We start from the raw sequence: 21,343 nt of genomic DNA on the forward strand, positions 1-21,343 counted from the left end.
TGGCAGTTCAATTCACATATGAACCACACTGTGTAAAAAAAGCTGCCCCCAGCTCCTTTTTAAAACTTTCTCCTCTCACCTTAAAAGTATGCTCCCTAGTTTTGAGCTTCCCCACTCTAGGGAAAGACCTTTGCTATTCGCCTTATCTACGCCCCTCGGGATTTTATAAACCTCAATAAGGTCAGCCCTCAACCTCAAACCCTGCAGTGAAAAAAAGTTCCAGCCCATCTAGCCTCTCCTTGTAAAGCCTCAATGTAAACAGTCAGAGAAAGCTGCAGCAAGGACAAAAACAAAAGCTAGAAAAGGGAATAAAACAAATTGATAAGCTGAGAAACCAAGGACAAGATTCAAATAGGGCTATTGAGAAAAATACAGAGACGACAAACACTGTTAAAAGGACAAGCTTAAAGGCTTTGTGCCTTAATGCGTGGAGCATCTGCAGTAACGTGGATGAATTAATTGCGCAGATAGATGTAAATGGGTACGATATAATTGGAATTATGGAGACATGCGGCACAGTGACCAGGGATGGGAACTGAATGTCCCAGAGTATTCAGCATTTAGGAAGAACAGGCACAAAAGGAAAAGGTGGCACAGCGGCATTGCTGGTTAAAGAGGAAATTAACACAATAGTGACAAAGGATATTAGCTCTGACAATGAAGAGTTTGCATGCGTAGAGTTAAGAAATACCAAGCAGCAAGACAACATTAGTAGGTGTCATATATAGACCCCCAAACTGCAGCAGTGATGTCAAGAATAGCAATAAACAGGAAATTAGAGATGCATGTGATAAAGGAATATCAGTGATCCTAGGTGATTTTAATCTGCAAATAGATTGGGTAAATCAAATTAGCCACAATGCCATAGAGGAAGAATTCCTGGAGTGTATATGGGATGGTTTTCTTGACCAATATGTGAAGGAACCAACTAGAGAGCAGGCCATCTTAGACTGGGTGCTGTGTAATGAGAAGGGACTCATTGCCAATCTAGCTGTGCAAGACCCCTTGGGGAAGAGCGACCACAACGTGATAGAATTTTTTTTTAATCAAGACGGACAGTGAGGTTGCTGATTCGGAGACGAGGGTGCTGAACCTTAATAAAGGAAACTTTGAGGATAATAGGTGTGAGTTGGCCTTGATAGACTGGGGAGAGTTACTTAAAGGGATGAGTGTGGATAGGCAATGGCAAACATTCAAGGAACGCATTGGGGAACTGCAACAACTGTTTATTCCTGTATGTCGCAAAAGCAAAATGGATAAGACGGCCAATCCATGGCTTACAAAGGAAATAAGAGATAGTATCTGACCCAAGGAACAGGCATATAGATTGGCCAAGAAAACTAATAAATCTGAGGATTGGGAGTAGTTTAGAATTCAGCAAAGAAGGATCAAGGCATTGATTAAGAAGGGGAAAATAGAGTACGAAATAACTTGCAGGGAACAAAGACTGATACTAAGAGTTTCTATATGTACGTGAAGAGAAAGAGATTGATAAAGACAAATGTAGGTTCCCTACAGACAGAAAAAGGAAAATGTATAATAGGGGACAAAGAAATGCCTGAGGAACTGAATACATACTTTGGTTCTGTCTTCACAAAAGAGGACACAAATCACATACCAGAACTGTTGGAGGATGCAAGATTTAGTGACAGGAAAGAACTGAGGGAGATAAATATTAGCAGAGAAATGGTGCTGGGAAAATTGTTGGGATTGAAGGCCAATAAATCCCCAGAGCCTGATAATCTCCATCCCAGAGTACTTAAGGAAGTAGCTCTAGAAATAGTGGATGCATTGGTGTTCATCTTCTAGGATTCTATAGACTCTGGAACAGTCCCTGCAGATTGGAGGTCAGCTAATGTCACTTCAATATTCAAGAAGGGAGGAAGAGAGAAAATGGAGAATTATAGAGCAGTGAGCCTAACAACAGTAGTGGGGAAAATTCTCGAATCCATTGTCAAGGATTTTATAGCAGAGCATTTAGAAAGCAGTGGCAGGATGAGACAGAGTCAACATGGATTTATGAAGGGGAAATCATGCTTGACAAATCTGTTGGAATTCTATGAAGATGTAACTAGAGTTGACAAGGGGGAGCCAGTCGATACAGAAAGCTTTTGATAGATGGATAGGGAAACTGGTTCGCAGAGAGGAAACAAAGAGTAGGAATTATTGGGTCCTTTTCAAATTGGCAGGCAGTAACTACTAGAGTGTCACAGGGCTCGATGCTGGGACCCCAGCTATTCACAATATATATTAATGATTTGGATGAGGGAACAAAATGTAACATCTCCAAGTTTTCAGATGATACCAAGTTGGGTGGGAGGGTGAACTGTGACGAGGATGCAAACATCCTTCAGCATGATTTCAACAGGTTGGGTGTGTGGGCAAATCAAAGGCGGATGCAGGATACTTTGGATAAATGTGAAGTTATTCGTTTCGGAAGCAAAAATAAGGAGGCAGATTACTACCTGAATGGCTTTAAATTGGGAGATGGGAGTGTGCAGTGTGATCTGGATGTTCTTTTGCACCAGTTGCTGAAGGTAATCATGCAGGTGCAGCAGGCGATAAAGAAGGCAAATGGTATACTGGCCTTCAACGTGAGGGGTTTTGAGTACAGAAGCAGGGATGTGTTGTTGCAGTTGTACAGGGCCTTGGTGAGACCACACCTGGAATATTGTGTGCAATGATGGTATTCTTTTCTGAGGAAGAATGCTCTTAGTCTCAAGGGAGTGCAGCAAAAGTCTACCAGGCTGATTCCAGGGATGGCGGTCTGATGTATGAGGAAAGATTGACTAGGTTGGGATTGTTTCCGCTAGAGTTCAGATCAACGAGGGGGAATCTCAGAGACTTATAAAATTCTAACAGGACTGGATCGGGTAGCTGCAGGGAAGATGTTCCCGATGGGGGATGCATCCAGAACCAGAGGTCACAGTATGGGGATTCAGGGTAAATGATTTAAGACGGAGATGAGGAGGCATTTCTTCACCCTGAGAGTGGTGAGCCTATGGAATTCATTACCACAGGATGTAGTTGATGCCAAAACACTGAATGTATTCAAGAGGTGACTAGATATAGCACTTGGAATGAATAGGATCAAAGGTAACGGGGAAAAAGCAGGATTAGACTACTGAGTTGGACGATCAGCCATGATTGTGAAGAACAGCGGAGCAGGCTCAAAGGGCCAAATAGCCTCCTCTTGCTCCGATCTTCTATGTTTCTATAGCTCAAACCCTCCATTCCCAGCAACATCCTGGGAAATCTTTTCTGAACCCTCTCCAATTTAATAATATCTTTCCTATAGAAACGCGACCAGAACTGCACACAGTACTCCAGAAGAGGCCTTACCAATGTCTTGCACAACCTCAACATGACGCCACAACTCATATACTCAAAGGTCTGAGCAAATGAAGGAAAGCATGCTTCAAGCCTTCTTAACAAGCCTATCCACCTGTGATGCAAATTTCAAAGAATTAGCACCTGAACTCCTAGGTCTCTCTGTTCCACAACACTACCCAGGGCTCTAACATTAATTGATTAAGTCCTTGTTTGTTTTAACAATATGCAATACCTCACATTTATCCAAATTAAACTCCACTTGCCACTCCTCAATTCATTGACCCAATTGATTAAGATCTCTTTGTAATCTTAGATAACCTTCTTCACTGTCCACTATACCTTTGGATAGGCACCAGTAATATAAAGTAGGAAAGACAGCTACAGTTTTTGACATGCAAGTGGTAATTCTTCTGAACATGATGCCAACACTCTGACATTAAGCTTTGTTCTCCTCTGCACCTCAGCCCAGGTTTTCCCGTTGAACAAGGAGCAGGTCTTGGGCTGACTCCCCCAGACCAGTCCACAGCTAGGCCTGGGTGTCTGAAGGAGTGAAAGCATCCACAAAGGAATGGACATTGGATCAGTGGCAATGTCTGAGGGGCATCGGATGGGGAACAGGAGGCTTCTCCCAGCCCAGTGATGAGGTGGCTTCCAATGGCCTGACATGGCGGACTTGGTCCTTCGGCAGAGGCTTCCAGTCCAGCATAACAGTGTTGTCCCAGCAACATTCTCATACCAGAATGGTGGTCTCCTCCTGGTTGCATCTTCAGTGTATTCCATCGTTCCTTAATCGGTTTTCTTGAGCCCAAATGCCATTAACTGAACCATGACGAACTTTATCTTAATCTTACTTTTTTATTGTTATGTATGACTTCTGCCATTAATGGCGACTTGCAAAACTTTTCACTGTATTGTAAAGGTAACTCATGTAAAGGTAACACATGATAAGAAATTTCTGTTCTATTCTCTCTCAGGAAAGCCAAGTGGTCGCAACATTCCTTGGAGAAAACCATGCACCAAATAAACCAATTGCAAAGGTTTTTTTTGGCCTTTCAGAGGAAAGCCAGGTGATGCGGACCAGTGTACCCATTACAATTTTATTTTTTGTGATAGCTGTTCATCTTATTGTGCAAAACCTTTAAATTCTTTTTAGCAGTCACATGGTCAGAATGTGGGCAATTTCCTAAGCGCTGCGCAGCCATGCACACGTAACTTAGACGGAAGAAAGATATTAACTCAAACCACTAACAGGAGAGATTGCCATTGTAACCCCACTCACAGGAAACAAGCAGAAGGAGCTCCTTGAGATTCAGGCACAGATTCAGGGGCCCAAAATATGTTGTCTTTCGATAATCTCACAACCATGAGAGTGCATTATACTCAAACACTGATCTCAACAACAGTCATAAAACTTACAATTCATTTTGGCTTTTATGTAATTTCACCAGGCCGAGAATTCAGGCCTCCACCTATGTTAGCTTAGTGAAAGTGAGAAAATATTCCATCCAAGGCTAATTGAACTCCCGACTTTCTTTTCTTCCTCCATTTTATTATTAGTGCAATGCCAAAATATTGTGTCCTTACAAAAGTAATACACTACAGCAAGAGAAAGTATTATTATAACTTCTCAATTTACCTTTTGAACATCAACGTCATGCTTCTGCTGCAGTTTGAGCTTCTCCTCATGGAATTTTGCTTCCAGCATCTTTGTCTTCATCTGTACCTTTTGATTAAAAACAATTAAACAAAGAGTGTTACTGAACCTGATTCCTACTTTAAATTAAAGAGAATGTCTAATCAAGCCATGGAATTTAATGCATACTATCATTTTCCATGCAAAATGTACTCATGAAAAATTATATTCCAGATGTTAGAATGATACTTTAATACTAAATTTTGACAACATTTTGTTTAATTCACAGAATTTATTCAAAAAGGAACAAATAATTTTTCATGCTTCTCATGATGAATTTCTTCGATGTTTAAGCCATAAATTATTTCATAATTTGTGATCATTTTATAATTTGCTTTTTGTTTTTCAGTTATTGCCAGTCAATGCACTTCTCTTCAATTCTTGAAGGCAACATATTAGGATAGCCTCCATTGTACTTAAGGTAAATTTTAAATGCAGGATTTTGTACCTGTGGTAGGGCAGTAGAAATGTAAAGGATCTGTATTTTATAGGCAGTATAAACATTACTAACCTATTCACTAACTACCATGACATTGTGCATTCCTGAGTGGGAGAATAAAAGTGCCTATTCACAATTCCTGACCTCTACAATGAAGCGCCATATGGTGGTCAGACAAAAGAAAACAAAAATCACCCTTTAGGTCAGGTGTTCAGGCCTGGGCGCAGGGAAGAATTATTGGGATAACACCTGAGGCAGAACACTTCAGATGTTGAGTTAAGACCATAGAAGTCAGGATTGTTCATTTCACAGCAAAGGTGGCTGTGTTGAGTAAGATGGAGCAGATAGGAGAAACTTCCAAGCTCTGGAAGATGGGTCAGTAACCAAGGGTGACAGGTTTAATCAAGTCAATACAGTGTGGAGCTGGAGGAACACAGCAGGTCAGATAGCATTAGAGGAGCAGGAAAGTTGACCTTTCATGTTAACACCTATTCATCAGGGAGTCCTGATGAAGGGTGTAAACCCAAAACATCAACTTTCCTGCTTCTCTGATTGTGCCTGACCTGCTCTGTTCCTCCAACTCCACACTGTATTGACTCTGACTCCAGCAAGAACTGCAGATGCTATCTATTATTGTAAAGAACAGTGGGGAAAATGGAAAGACTCTGTTAGGCAGTAAGGTATAATCCAGAAAAGATTGTTAGAAAGATTCTGGATACTTGACAGAAATTTTTATATCAGAATTGAATATATGCTTAAAGAGGCAAAGAATTGCATGGCAAGAAAGTGGGACTGCATGGAAAGTTCCTTGAAAAGAGCCAGCTCAGGCAGAACAGTCCACATTCTTTTCTGTTCACAGATATCTTATCCTCCAAAGGATCATCCTTCATCTTCAAAGAAATATTTGTTGATTTGCTGCTACAATGCGATGGAGAACAATGTACCAACCAAACTACAAAGGTACAACACCCTGCTACTACATTACTATGCTGTAAGTAGTGCATTTCATCATTGAAACCACAGTCAAGACCTTTAAATGGCAGCGGTACTTAAAATCCTACAACTGGAGTGGAAATTATTTAGCATAATGCATCACATGCACAAAAGTGCCTGTGGCCTGTGCTGTCATTTTAATTCACAATGCAATAAACTCCTTTTCTCCCCTCTGACAAAACTGGATTTGATCACCTTGATTAACTCATCTTCAATTGATGCTTTGTTAATTTAATTTTCTACTCTGCTGCAATATACATTAAATTTGAGCATTTTCTGACAGTGACTTCTTTGTTTAGTTCATACAATTCTCCTCTAGTTACTTTGGGGAGACTGGAGGTGAATTACCCCCAACACAATGCCTAACCTCTGAGCTGCTCTTGCAGCCATTGTATTTATGTGGGTAGTCTAGTTCAGATTCTGGTCAATGGTAATCCCCAGGATGTTGCATGGGTTGGATTTAGTGTCTTGCGTCTTTACATGGCTGCATTTCACAGAACACTCACGAACCAAATTATATGCTAAAGATACTTTCTGTTACATTCCAAGAAGGACCAAAGCAATAACAGCTAAAGCTTTTTAAGGAGATGTTTACTTTACAGGCAGCAAGGTTAGACTAAGGTGTTTCCCACCCAAATGGATGATGACATAGATATGTCCTGTGATTGGTGACTGTTAAAGTGACAGTATAACATACTTACAGAAATACACAATATCCCTCCTCCTTTGTATCAGAGGTTCCTGCAATGAAAACATTCATAACCATTCATACAATAGTCAGTAAGACGTTCTGGAGGACACCAATTCCTACGTGACCGTTGGCACACCTCAGATGTTAGTTTATTTTTCATATTGGCTTTAACCTCTGGTGTTTTAGGTGCACAAGTGACATCATCTATTGTTGTCTTTTCCTGAGATGACTGACTGTTCAGAGGTTTAGACAATCTCACGGTATTCTCCATCAAGGCATCGACTCCTTCAGCTACTCCAATTACTGTGCTGTCCTGAAGTGTATCTAGGTCTCTATATCTCTATCCACGGTACTTATGGATCTTCAATTAATGTTATCTCTGCAAATTCGTTCTGATTTCAAGAGTTGATAATGCACATGTTCTCCATGCTATATCGTCTCTCTTCTGTACAGTGTAGGAAGCTGGTCCAATCTGTGCTAAAATGACAGCTGGTACCCACTTTTTACCAATGGTGTAACTCCTCACGAATGCTTCTTGATATTTTTAGAAAACATGGTATTTGGCCTTGGTCTCTTATTGGAAATCCTAATTCTATTATTTCCTGTCAATAACTTCTTTTGTCACAGGTGGTTTCAGCAAATCAAATGCCCAGCGGAATGGTGCTTTACTGTTAGCAATGTCAGAGATTTGAGAATCAGAGTGGGTTGAATCCTGGTATGTTAACAAAATTGGTTTATTCTTTTGGATAGTGATCCTTGTTCTCAAGTTACCCTTAAGAATTGTTTCATAGTCTGAACAAACCTTTCTGCCAAATCATTTGAGGCTGGACGATAAGGAGCTGATTAGATATGTCGAATTCCTTTCTGCTTTAGATAGTCCAAAACTTCTGTGATATATACTGTGGGCGATTATGAGTTGCTCCAGATAATCAACCTCACAAAGATCTCCCCCAGTCTTCCAACAGTTTTTGCTGGGGATGTCATCTTCAAGATGGCAGATTCAGGCGATTGACTATGTGCATCAACCACACCACATTCGTTCTTGAAAATTAGTCAATATGGATTAGTTGCAATGGCCTTTCTGGCCATCCCCATGGGTGTAATGATGCCAATGGAGGTAGGTAGAGAACTCTTGTACAAAGTACACATATTCCTACCTTCCCCTTAATTTCAGAGTCAAGCCCTGGCCGCCAAAAGTAGCTTATAGCTATTTCCTTCCTTCTGACAAGGCTGCAGAGAACTTTGTAAAGTTGATCTAACACACGTTTCCTCAACTGTGATAGAATGATCACCATCAATCCCATTGGAGACATCCTACTTTTATGGATAGTTCTAGCCTCTGTGTGGTATATTGCTTCAGTTCTGGGGTTGTTCCAACGATCGTGCCACAAAGTACCATGTCCATCACTATTGACAGGAGTAGATCATTTCCACTGTATTCTCAACTTCTCCTGTGTTACTGGAGTATTGTCTGCTTGTTCAAAGTAGAAAATGTCTATGTAAGGACTGCTTGTATTCAACTGCTTTGGCATCAGCACTACCATGTAAGTTAGATTGTCAATACTTAACTGTGTATGTGAGAGATAATAACGACTACACATGCCTCTGCATACAACTTGCTAGTAGAAAAGATATCTCTGTATGAGGTTCAAATATTGTGATCAATGATCATATAGGTATTGGTAGAATTGTCCAATACCAAAAATGATTCCTAGAGCTTGTTTCTCTGCCTATGCCCATTTCACTTCTACTTTTGCAGGTATGCGAGAATGCGAGAAACAACTGCTTCCACTGCATCACACATTAGTAGCAATGCTAACTTTGGGTCAAAATGGGTCGGGTCTTTTAAATTTAATAAAGCCTCTAACTTTGCTCTTTCAAACTGATCTACCCAATTCTAATTCTTGTTTTATCACAACAAATTGTAAAACAGCTTGAGAACAACTGCAAGTTTTGGGACAAATTTGCCATAGTAATTTAGCAAATCCAAAAATGACGCAGTTGGATTACATTTTCAGTGCTGGTGCCTCAATTATGGCTTTTACTTTTGAAGGTAACTTATGTAGTCCATTAGCATCAATGACATGGCCTAAATATTCAATGGAAATTTTTTTTTAAAATTACATTTGTCTTTCCTCAGTTTGGCTATAATCTTCAAGTCTCTGTAGAATAGCATCTCACTTGTGGAGCAACTTAAATATTTTCTAAAATAGCATAAGGGTAATACTGGACTCCTTCCGATTTACTTATTACTTAAAATCTCATTCATGACATGTTGGAATAAGGCAGAGGCAAATGGGATTGTAAATGGAAGTCTCTTGCATTTGAATAGTCCTTCATGTGTTACAATCTTCAAGTATTTCTCTGACCCAAGACCTGCATTCATCTGGAGACAGGCTTGACCACAGTCAATTTTACTGAAAAGCTGATCTTCGGCTAGCCCAGTAAATAGGTCATCAAACTAAAGCAAAGGATACAACTCAGCACAAAGTACTGGCCTAATCATGACCTTAAAATCACCACAGATGTGTACCAATCCAGCTTTCTTCATCATTGGTGCAATAGCCATTGCCCAATCACTCACATTTATGGGTTCAAGGACTCCTGTCTTGACCAGGGTCTCGAATACTGCCTTGACTTCTGGTTCGATTACATAAGGCACTGATCTAGCCTTGCACTGTTTTGCTCAATTCTCATCCTTGATTTTCAATTTGACAGATTTTTTTGATGCTTCCCAGATCCTCGCTGAAAAAAATGGCATGTTTCTTCAGAATTTGGGATAGATCAGTTTCAGAATCTTACAAGTAATTTACTTCAGCCCAGTTGGGTTTCATTTTTTCCAACCATATTCTTCCCAATAAACCTGGAAAAGTTTCTTTGGTAACATGCAAGATGGGTTAGTACACATTGATACCGCCCCCTTACGGCATCACTTCAGCTAAATATGCTCTTCGTACTGAGGGTTGCAGTGCAATGTGAGTCAGCTATTTATGATGCACACTTTCAGATATCAATGAAACTGCCACTCCATTGTCCATCTCCATCCTTTTCAGTTTCCCTTTTGGTAAAGGAGTGACCTAGTATCAGTTAGTGCTGCCAGCAATAGTTAGTTACAGCTGCTCTATGGACTGAGAGTCTAGACTTTTCTTCCTACTCTTTGTCTTCTTTACTTTTGCTACATGCTATTCATTTTATTCCTCAAACACAGCCTTTCAGCATACCCTTTTTTGCTGCAGTTTCTGCATACAGGCTCTTTATATCAGCAATTTGATGCCGTGTAACCTATTTTTCAGTGGCAGTGTTGTGTCTGCATCTGCTCATCTCTCAGTGATCATTTTGTGAATTCTCATGCTTGAGCTTAGCTGTTTAGCTTCCCTGGCAGCTAGATCCATTGACACTACTGATGGAAAGGAGCCTAAACTTAAAGAAAGTGCTGGAAACAGTAATGTCTTTTGGATTTCTTCACATTCTTAAAGCACATACTAGTGGGTCTTGGGTAGCATTATTTAAGTTGCGTATGAATTTGCAGAATTCTTCTAACTTCTTTACAATTGCCAAGAACTAAGAGATAGATTCACTATCGTGCTGGTAACATTTGTGGAAGGTGAACCTTTCAGCAATCACCAATGGTTTGGGTGAAATATGGTTCCACAGCGTTCCTAGTTTTTCTTCATAAGTTTTGGAACCTGCTCTCTCTCTGGCTGCACCAGACTCCTCTCCCATAACACTCAGGAATGCAGGGCTACTATATTTGCTTCAATTTTATTAGCTTGAATAAAATGATGGAATCTCTCGATGTTCCAGCTGTCTGTATTTACATCATATGGTCTTAGGATGTTGGTTAGTTCAGTTGACTAGATGGCTGGTTTGCAATGAAGAGTGATGCTAACAGTTGGGTTCAATTCCCACACAAACTCAGGCTTTTACTTGAATTATTAACGTCACATGTACCTAAGTAGAGTGAAAAGCTTTGTTTTGTGTGTAGTACAGGCAGATCATTTCATACACAGTGCGTAAGGGGAATAGGACACAGAAAGGAATACAATGTTACAGCTGCAGAGAAGGTATACAGACAGAGAAGTCAACATTACATTTGAAATTTGAGAGGTCCATTCAGAAGTCTAATAAGAACAGGGAAGCAGCTGTTCTTGAATCTGTTGATACGTGTGTTAAAGGTTTTGTATCTTCTGTCCGACGAAAGACGTTGGAAGAGATTATATCCAGGGTGGGAGGGGTCTTTAATTATGTTGGTTACCTTTCCAAGGCAATAGTAGCTATACATGGAATCAATGGATGAAAGGTTGGCTTGCATGATGGAGTGGGCTGTGTTCACAACTCTAGTTTCTTACGGTCCTGGGTAGAGCAGTTGCCATTACAAGCCATGTTGCATCCAGGTAGAATGCATTCTATGGTGCATTTATAAAAGTTGGTAAGAGTCTCTGCAGACATGCCAAAGTTCCTTAGTCTCCTGTGGTAGTAGAGGCATTGTTGTGCTTTCTGGACCATCGCCTCCATGTGAATGGACCAGGGCAGATTGTTAGTGATCATCACTCCTAGGAGCGTGACGTTCTCGACCATCTCCACCTCAACAACATTAATATAGATAGGGCATGCCATCCATCTTGCTTCCTGAAGTCAATGACCAGCTCTTCCATTTTGCTGATGTTGAGGGAGAAATTGTTATCTTTACACCAAGGACTCTATCTCTTTCCTATTTTCTGTCTTGTCATTGTTTGAGATCTGGCCTACAATGGTGGTGTCATCAGTGAATTTGTAGATGGAGTTAGGACGAACTTTGGCCACATAGTCATGAATGTACCGGAAGTATAGTAAGATGCTAAGTACACAGCCTTGCAAGGCACCAGTGTTGAGGATTGTCTTGGAGGTGGTGTTGTTGCCTATTCTTACTGATTGTGGTCTGTGGGTCAGGAAGTCAAGGATTCAGTTGCAGGCAGCAAAGCAGAGACCTAGGTCTCAGAGTTTAGAGATTAGTTTGGTTAGAATTATAATGTTAAGATGGAGCTGTAGTCAATGAATAGGAGCCTTACATAGGCATCCTTGTTATCCAGATGTTCCAGGGATGAGCATAGGGCCAGGGAGAGGGCATCTACTATGGACATGTTGCGACGGTAGACAAATTGCAAGGGATCAAGGCAGGCTGGGAGGCAAGAGTTGATATGAGCCATGACTAATCTCGCGAAGCATTTCATAATCATGGAGGTCAGAGCCACCAGATGGTAATAATTGAGGCACGCTGCATGAATTTTCTTCATGAGGCTACCACCTTCTCAACCTTGCCCTTAGCATGAGGTGTAGTGACCCTCAGGTTAAAATCATCAGTCATCTCTCACTCGTGAGAGAGCAGCCCTATTGTCCCCTGGGACTACCGAGACTTTCTCTTGTACCTACGGCACCGACATTTTTGTTTCTCTTAAATGGAAAGGGCCCGAGTAACACAATGTATCATGAAATATTTAGCACTACCTTGCTTTTTTGCATTTGAAACAAGGTATTCCTGAGGCTGCCTATTTCTTTCCGAGTCTACTATCCCTACTTCAAGACATTTCCCTCTGACTACAGTACTAATTGCTCACAGTGTTCCTTCAGGGTGGAGCACATGGTAAGCTTCTTTTGCACTGTTACCCTCTTCTCTAAAGCTTACTACACCTGCTTTGGTACAGAAATGGCATTTTTGATTTCTTTTATTTTAATTGAGGCACCTCCAAAATCTCAGTGAGCACCTTGACTTTTTTTGATGAATCAGTGGATCTTGAACAGTTTTTAATCCTGGCCAAGAGGCCAAAGTGTTAACAACGGAAGCTTCCTTAAGGAGATGTTAATTTTATAGACAGCAAGGTTAGACAAAGCTATTTTCCACACAAGAGTGACAGTTAACCATATAAATACATAACACTTTCGGAAACAAATTTCAAAAGGCATTTTTCCATCAACATCGTCACAGAATCACAGCATTGTTAAGCGCATTGTCTACACACTGGTTCTATTACTTACTGCCAACTTTCTGTCTTTTCCTCATATCTCTGAGCACCATTTGTTTAGAAAGAGGAACTCTTACTACCTGCTTTTATAATTCTGGTTAGCTTCTCTCATACCCTGATTTTTCCATTCTTATTAATTTTTGTCATTTCTTCTTTCTTTTATTTCCAGCTCAATCTTCGGACTTGCAACCTGTCTGCAAAATCATATACTTTTCAGCCTGTCAAGCCTACCAAATGTCAGCATAGTTTACCCAATCTCTCTTTATAGGACAGTCCTACCAGGCCTGGAACAAGTCTGGTGAACCTTCGTTGTACTCCCTCTATAACAGTCCTATTGCGCCTAATATAAGGGAGACCAAAACTGCACACAGTATTCCAGGTGCAGTTTAACCAACCTACTACACAAATGAAGCAAGACTTCACTACTTCCATATGCAAATTCTCTCACAATAAAGACTAAGATTTCATTTGCCTTCCTAATCCTAATTTTTAGCAAGGCATTTGATAAGGTTCCACATGGTAGGCTCATTCAGAAAGTAAGGAGGCATGAGATTCAGGGAAATTTGGCTGTCTGGATACAAAGCTGGCTGTCCAGTAGAAGACAGAGATGGTAGTAGATGGAAAGTATTCAGCCTGGAGCTCGGTGACCAGTGGTGTTCTGCAGGGATCTGTTCTGGGACGTCTGCTCTTTGTGATCTTTATAAAATGACTTGGATGAGGAAGTGGAAGGGTGGGTTAGTAAGTTTGTCAATGACACAAAGGTTGGTGGAGTTGTGGACAGTGTGGAGGGCTATTGTAGGTTGCAACGGGACATTGACAGGATGCAGAGCTGGGCAAAGAAGTGGCAGATGGAATTCAGCCAGAAAAGTGTGAAGTGATTCATTTTGGAAGGTCGAATTTGAATGCGGAATACAGGGTTAATGGCAGGATTTTTGGCAGTGTGGAGGAACAGAGGGATCTTGGGGTCCACATCCATAGATCCCTCAAAGTTGCTACCCAAGTTGATAGGGTTGTAAAGAAGGCGTATGGTGTGTTGGCTTTCATCGACAGGGGAATCGAGTTTAACAGCCGTGAGGTTATGCTGCAGCTCTATAAAACCCTGGTTAGACCACACTTGGAATATTATGTTCAGTTCTGGTCACCTCATTATAGGAAGTATGTGGGAGCTTTAGAGAGGGTGCAGAGGAGATTTACCAGGATGCTGCCTGGACTGGAGGGTAGGTCTTATGAGTAAAGGTTGAGAGCGCTAGGGCTTTTCTCATTGGACCGAAGAAGGATGAGAGGTGACTTGATAGAGGTGTACAAGATGATGAGAGGCATTGATAGAGTGGATACCCAGAGACTTTTTACCAGGGCAGAAATAACTATTACGAAGGGACATAATTTTAAGGTGATTGGAGGAAGGTATAGGGGAGATGTCAGAGAGTGGTGGGCGTGTGGAATGCGCTGCTGGCAGTGGTAGTGGAGTCAGATACTTTAGAGACTTTTAAGCGACTCTTGGATAGGCACATGGAAGATAGCTTGATCTTAGTAGGATCATAGGTCGCACAACATCGTGGGCCGAATGGCCTGCACTGTGCTGGACTGTTCTATGTTCTAATTGCTTACTGCACATGCATAATAGCCTTCAGTGACTTATCAAAGAGGACACCCAAGCCCCTTTGTGTACCTACACTTTCCAACCTCATACAATTTAAGAGATATTCTGCACCCATGAAGACGGCCTCAACCGTGATCTTGGGTTCATGTCACACTACATTTGACCCCAAGACACTGTTCTGTATCTGTAAAATGTTCCTTACTGTCCTGTTTTCACACCATCACCTTGACAAATTGTTAAGGTCACTCTATCTTAATTAGTTTGCACAATTTTGGATTACATATTACTTTGCTTAGACCCTTGACATGCCACCCTTGCATCTATCGTGGTATTCTAGTCATTTGGTTTGTCTCTACCACCATCTTATTTTTACTTTTTTGTAATTATCTCTCTGACTCATTTAATCAGATTATAGGTCGTCCCTTTGCTCATTATTCAGCTGCTGACACTTTACTCACACTGCCTAACACTTTTGATCACCAGCAGAGACTTGTGTTTCAACACTCCACTCTCACTATTTGTATGATCTTTTGATCACTCTGTCGATAAATTTTGTGATCTGTGTGCTTCAGCTGACAAGGGGACAGTGCTCAAAGTTTGTGATTTCAAATAAACCTGGGGGCTATAACCTGATGTCATGTGACTTCTGACTTTATCCCACCCCAGTCCAACACCAGCACATCCACATCATGCACAAGTGTTGTTAGAAAACCCACTGTTCTTAGTCGTTCACCATTTTTTGGTTTACTCTGTATGTATATCAAAGTTCCACAGATTTTGCAACATACACTGCATCACCTGTCTGATCACTTGCACCTAGTCATAAGGTACCCATAAGTAAAATATGTATTTTTTGGAGAAATATTGAGCTTGACTACTAATGCAAGCATAGCATTATATGCAAAAAACATGATTTTGGGCCCCTGAAAAACCTTACACACTCAGTCAACTTGTACATGGTGATCTATGGTATTAGACTTCCTTGCATCCTTGATCTTTTTCGTCAGCCCTGATAATCCGCCTACACTTCATTTACATGTGCATATATGTTAGTGTGGGTGTGAGATGACTTTAAAATGACTTAGAAACTTTTAAGCTGAATCATTTAAACTATAACATTACAACTAACAGGATGACCCCTGTACTTAACCACATCAGACCTGCAGCTCATCAATTGTCATTCAAGAATGTTCTAAGATCACTTTCCCACAATTTAAGCTGTTCCAAGAGTATCAGATTAAAAGCCAATATATATTCTGTAAACTAGATGATGCTCTGAAATGGCTAATGAGAAAAAAGAAATTTAGAATCTATTATAACAAGGTGCAGGGCTGGACGAACACAGCAGGCCAAGCAGCATCATAGGAGCAGAAAGGCTGACGTTTCGGGCCTCGACCCTTCATCAGAAAAGGGGGAGGGGAAGGGGGTTCTGAAATAAATAGGGAGAGAGTGGGAGGTGGATAGAAGATGGATAGAGGAGAGGATAGGTGGAGAGGAAACAAACAGGTCGAAGAGGCGGGGATGGGGCCAGTAAAGGTGAGTGTAGGTGGGGAGTTAGGGAGGGGATAGGTCAGTCCAGGGAGGACGGACAGGTCAAGGGGGCGGGATGAGGTTAGTAGGTAGGAGATGGGGGTGCGGCTTGAGGTGGGAGGAGGGGATAGGTGGGATGGCTCAGGGACCGCTTTGCAGAACACCTACACTCGGTTCACAATAAACAACGGCACCTCCCAGTCACGAACCATTTCAACTCCCCCTCCCATTCCTCAGACGACATGTCCATCCTGGGCCTCCTGCAGTGCCACAACAATGCCACCCGAAGGTTGCAGGAACAGCAACTCATATTCCGCTTGGGAACCCTGCAGCCCAATGGTATCAATGTGGATTTCACAAGCTTCAAAATCTCCCCTCCCCCTACCGCATCCCAAAACCAGTCCAGCTCGTCCCCGCCTCCCTAACCTGTTCATCCTCCCACCTATTCCCTCCTCCCACCTCAAGCCGCACCCCCATCTCCTACCGACTAACCTCATCCCGCCCCCTTGACCTGTCCGTCCTCCCTGGACTGACCTATCCCCTTCCTGACTCCCCACCTACACTCACCTTTACTGACTCCATCCCCGCCTCTTCGACCTGTTTGTTTCCTCTCCACCTATCCTCTCCTCTATCCATCTTCTATCTGCCTCCCACTCTCTCCCTATTTATTTCAGAACCCCCTTCCCCTCCCCCTTTTCTGATGAAGGGTCAAGGCCCGAAACGTCAGCCTTTCTGCTCCTATGATGCTGCTTGGCCTGCTGTGTTCGTCCAGCCCTGCACCTTGTTGTCTCGGATTCTCCAGCATCTGCAGTTCCTACTATCTCTGATTAGAATCTATTATGATGGTTGTGGAGCATTTTACAAAAATAATTACCAAGTCAAGGGAAGTTTGGAGTAACAATGTAAACGATTTGTAACCAAACCCCTTATCCATTCAGGAACAAAAACAGAAGTTCCTGGAAAAGCTCAGCAGGTCTGGCAGCATCTGTGAAGAAAAAAAATCAGCGTTAACGTCTCGGGTCCGGTGACCCTTCTTCAGAACTGATGGTAGCTAAGAAAAGGGGGATGGGGTAGGGAGTAAACCATAGGAAAGAGCCCGAAGAGAGTGAAGAGCAGTTGGATAGACAAAGCAGTTGATAACGATCTGGCCGGGAGGGTGAATAGTTGTTAATGGGGACTGTTAGTGACTAACAATAGGTAGTGTGTAATGGCAGGCTATGTGATAACAAGACCTGGTATGCAGGGTAGGGGGCTAGGACATAGGAGAGCCCAGGTCCCAAAATCATTGAACTCGATATCAAAGATAGTAGGAACTGCAGATGCTGGAGAATCCGAGACAACAAGGTGCAGGGCTGGATGAACACAGCAGGCCAAGCAGCATCATAGGAGCAGAGAGGCTGACGTTTCGGGCCTAGACCCTTCATCAGAAATCAAGTCCGGAGGGCTGCAGGATCCCCAAGTGGAAAATGAGGTGCTGCTCTTGAGGCTTGCTGCAGTGTTCCAGCGAAGCTCAATGCAAGCTAGAAGAACAACACCTCATTTTCTGCCTGGGGGCCCTGCAGCCCTCTGGATTCGATAGAGTTCAATGGTTTTGGGGCCTGGGCTTTCCCATGTCCTAGCCCCCTAGCCTGCATACCAGGTCTTGTTATCACATAGCCTGCCATTACACACTACCTATTGTTAGTCACTAACAGTCCCCATTAACAACTATTCATCCTCCCGGCCAGATCGTTATCAACTTCTTTGTCTATCCAACTGCTCTTCTCTCTCTTTGAGCTCTTTCCTATTGTTTACTCCCTACCCCATCCCCCTCCCTATTTTCTGCATATAAGCCAATGTTTTCCCAGCTACCATCAGTTCTGAGGAAGGATCACCAGATCCGAAACATTAACTCTGATTTTTTCTTCACAGATGCTGCCAGACCTGCTCAGCTTTTCCAGCAACTTCTGTTTTTGTTCCTGATTTACAGCATCCGCAGTTCTTTTGGTTTTCCCTTACCCATTCACTTGCAGGTGATACGTGCTATGCTTAGTGCAAACGGGAGAAGATAGAAAAAATAAAACCTTTAAGCTGATACAATAGTTTTACCTGGAAAGAGGGCTGCATTCTAAATTGTCATTACCTCTGGAACTTGGATTCAACTCCAACTTATTGTGATGCCTCTTTTTATAACTATTAAAGATCTTACATGAAAAGTCTGTCTAGTCCGAACCAAGCCTCTTATAAGCATGTGTTCACAGCACTAACTGCCTACACTGTGGCACTAAATTGGGTTATCTCGTGCACAAAAGACCCTAGGAATGAGTGAAGAGGATATGAAACAATTCAGTTTGATGCAGTAGAACATGCTCTTCATCTGCTATTGGTTTTACATCATATTGCCCGGGTATTGCCCTGCTGACAGACTGGAACTAGGATGTCATTTGCTTGGATTGACATCTCTCATGTTAACAAGAAAGTACAAAAACTACAAAATGGGTCCTTTAACCTCAGCACCCTAACCTGAAATGCATAATTGTTAAAATTTTTAATCAGTTATTATATGTTGTTCATATATGTTTCATCACTGTCACAGACCTCAGAGCTCTTCAAAACACTGTTTTTAATAAGGAGTAACAAATGCACAACAGATGTAAGACAAAGCAATTTACTGCTCAAGCATCTATTAATGTAATGAAAGCACAATGGAAACCACTAATGCTTGTATTGCAAATTTCATAGGTTTGTTTTGATGGCATGCAATTTATTTGCTGGTACTGCGTAGAAATCCTTAGATAAAACACAAAAAATCTATTCTGCTTGAATTTGGCTCCTTCTGATATAATGGCTTAGAAATTGGTGCTAGTTTGCTAACTGAGAACTGAGAGTTTTAATTCAGGTTCTTGGGTTTATACAGAGAAAGCTGTTTAGTTCTGAAATGACTGGTATCCTGTCACCAAGTCGCCTTTTATTTACACATGCACAGTACATGGGCTCTGACTAGCTTGCTCAGAGCCAATCCCTAGAATGAAGAGGCTCTCTGAAACTTCCGTTTAAATCTGTCAGCTAGAACTCCCTGAATGGCTCAGGTTAAGATCTCCAATCAGGGATCTCATAACTAATAAGATCCTTTGGCCCTCATTCCAATCACTACATCCCTCACCCCTGAAGTCTGGGAATGTAGGCCATTCTTTTCCTTGTAGTTACTACTAGGACATTCTCACACCAGGTCCCGTTCCTCCAACTCTGACTCAGATACAGGCAGTGTGTACCGGACCAAAGTCCATCTCTTGCACCAGAGCATTTCGGAAGAAATTCCTCCTCCTCTTCCGGCAGTAACAGAATCGAGGCTGCGACATTAGCTGCATCCATCTCGGACTCCGAGGTTTCTTTGGCACTAGACCGAGGGGGAGAACCCGTGGTTTCAGACAGCCTTTCTGGCTGTTCTGAGGGCTTGAATTTGTTCTACTTCTGCTCAGTTTACGAGATAGCAGCTTTCACAGAATCCATGCCTGGTCAGGACCATTTCACCTACCCGAATTTTGTATGGCACGGGACCTGATCTTGCATCCACCTCATCTTGTATATATACAGGGCCATTTCTGCGGCTTCAACACCAAACTTTGCCCCCTGAAGTAAATTATCTCTCTCGGTTAGAGGGGGCATGTGGCCAGCATTGGTGTTCCTGATGCCGTTTCTCTGACCACTCCTGTCCTGTGTCTGGGAATACCAGGTTTAACCTGATGTGGAGTCTAGACCCCATCGGCAAATCGGCTGGAACTATCCCTGTAGTTGCACGAGGAATGGTCCTACAATCAAATAGGAATCAGGACAGTTTGGTACTGAGTGAAGCTGTTGGCTATTTCTTTAAGCCTGGCTTCAACGTTTGGACTGCCCTTTCTGACAGATCATTGGACGATGGATGGTACGGAGCTGTCCAAACATGCCCAATGCCATTTGACTTTAGGAAATACTCAAATTGCCTGCTGGTAAATGTCTGTGACCAATACGACCGGGAGTCCATGTCTTGCAAAAAATGCTCGCAGCTATTCAATCATCATCCACGAGTTTGCCTGGACAAAATAACACATTCTTTCCACATACTGGGCCCAATCTTCAATAGCAGGATCAAACAAGTCAAACTTCCCAAATAAAGGTAAGATGCCAGAAATGTATACCCTAACTCAGAGACAACTGTTGTGAGCAAATTTTCCTCAGGAGTGTACTGTTTTCTCTCGTCACCACTGAAATAACACCAAGGAGGTAGGTATCCCGTCACTAGATCAGCTTTTATTTACGCATGCACAGTACATGGACTCCAGCTTGTTCGGAGCCAGTCCCCAGAAGGAGGAGACTCCCTGAGATTCCTGTTTGTGCTGTTCTGTTTTTTTGGAGAATTGAAGATACTGAAGGCTTACACTGATAGGTACAAATGTCTGAACCTTTCTGCAGATTTTCAATGTCACAACACAGTGATGGATAAGATATCCTCAACCCATCAAATCAGTTGTTAACAACGCATCCCAGCATCACAGAACTACCCGAGAAGCTCCTGTAGGGATGTCTTGGAGCAGAGATGATTAACCTAGATTCCGGTTTATATCTGTCAGCCAGTGATCTCTGATTGGCCCAGCTTACAACCCCACTCAAGGAACTCATAATCAATGGATCCACCCAGCCCTCATTCCAATCACTGCAAGCTCTTAAGTTTACTCATCCCACAGGTTTATTTAGGCATTTACTTTAACACAAACAGCAGGCCATTCAATAATGAATGCTGAGTTGTATTTGCTCAGCACACAGAACACAGGGTCAAGTCTGTCAAATAACACAGGAAGAAATTGTTAACTTTTGCCATTTTATAGCACTATGGAGTCTGCAAAACCAAAGAAATGCTGCTTCAATAACCAGGCACTGGAAGCACTACTGAAAAGGAGTAAAGAAGGCAGGATGCAATTTATGGAATGGACAGCAAAGTAGAAGTTTGTTTAAACAGTAGCTTGTCCTGGTATCATAATCTTCTGTTATGTAGTATTACACGATACTGTCACAAGCAGTACACATTCACCTCCACAAACAACACAGA

The 21,343-nt window shown here is 42.1% G+C and overlaps 1 protein-coding gene across 4 annotated transcripts in view; it reads right to left on the minus strand.

Annotated features, from left to right (window-relative positions):
* The window catches only part of cep112 (centrosomal protein 112), a 220,338-nt gene that overhangs the window by 87,429 nt on the left and 111,566 nt on the right, over positions 1 to 21,343 (minus strand). For all 4 annotated transcript variants that reach the window (XM_048610810.1, XM_048610811.1, XM_048610808.1 and 1 more), the window contains one exon: positions 4,970 to 5,056. In XM_048610810.1, the coding sequence (XP_048466767.1) occupies positions 4,970 to 5,056 (87 nt within the window). The remainder of the gene's footprint in view (positions 1 to 4,969; positions 5,057 to 21,343) is intronic.

This window comes from Rhincodon typus, chromosome 23 (genome assembly GCF_021869965.1).
Source record: "Rhincodon typus isolate 14 chromosome 23, sRhiTyp1.1, whole genome shotgun sequence".
Taxonomy (NCBI): domain Eukaryota; kingdom Metazoa; phylum Chordata; class Chondrichthyes; order Orectolobiformes; family Rhincodontidae; genus Rhincodon; species Rhincodon typus.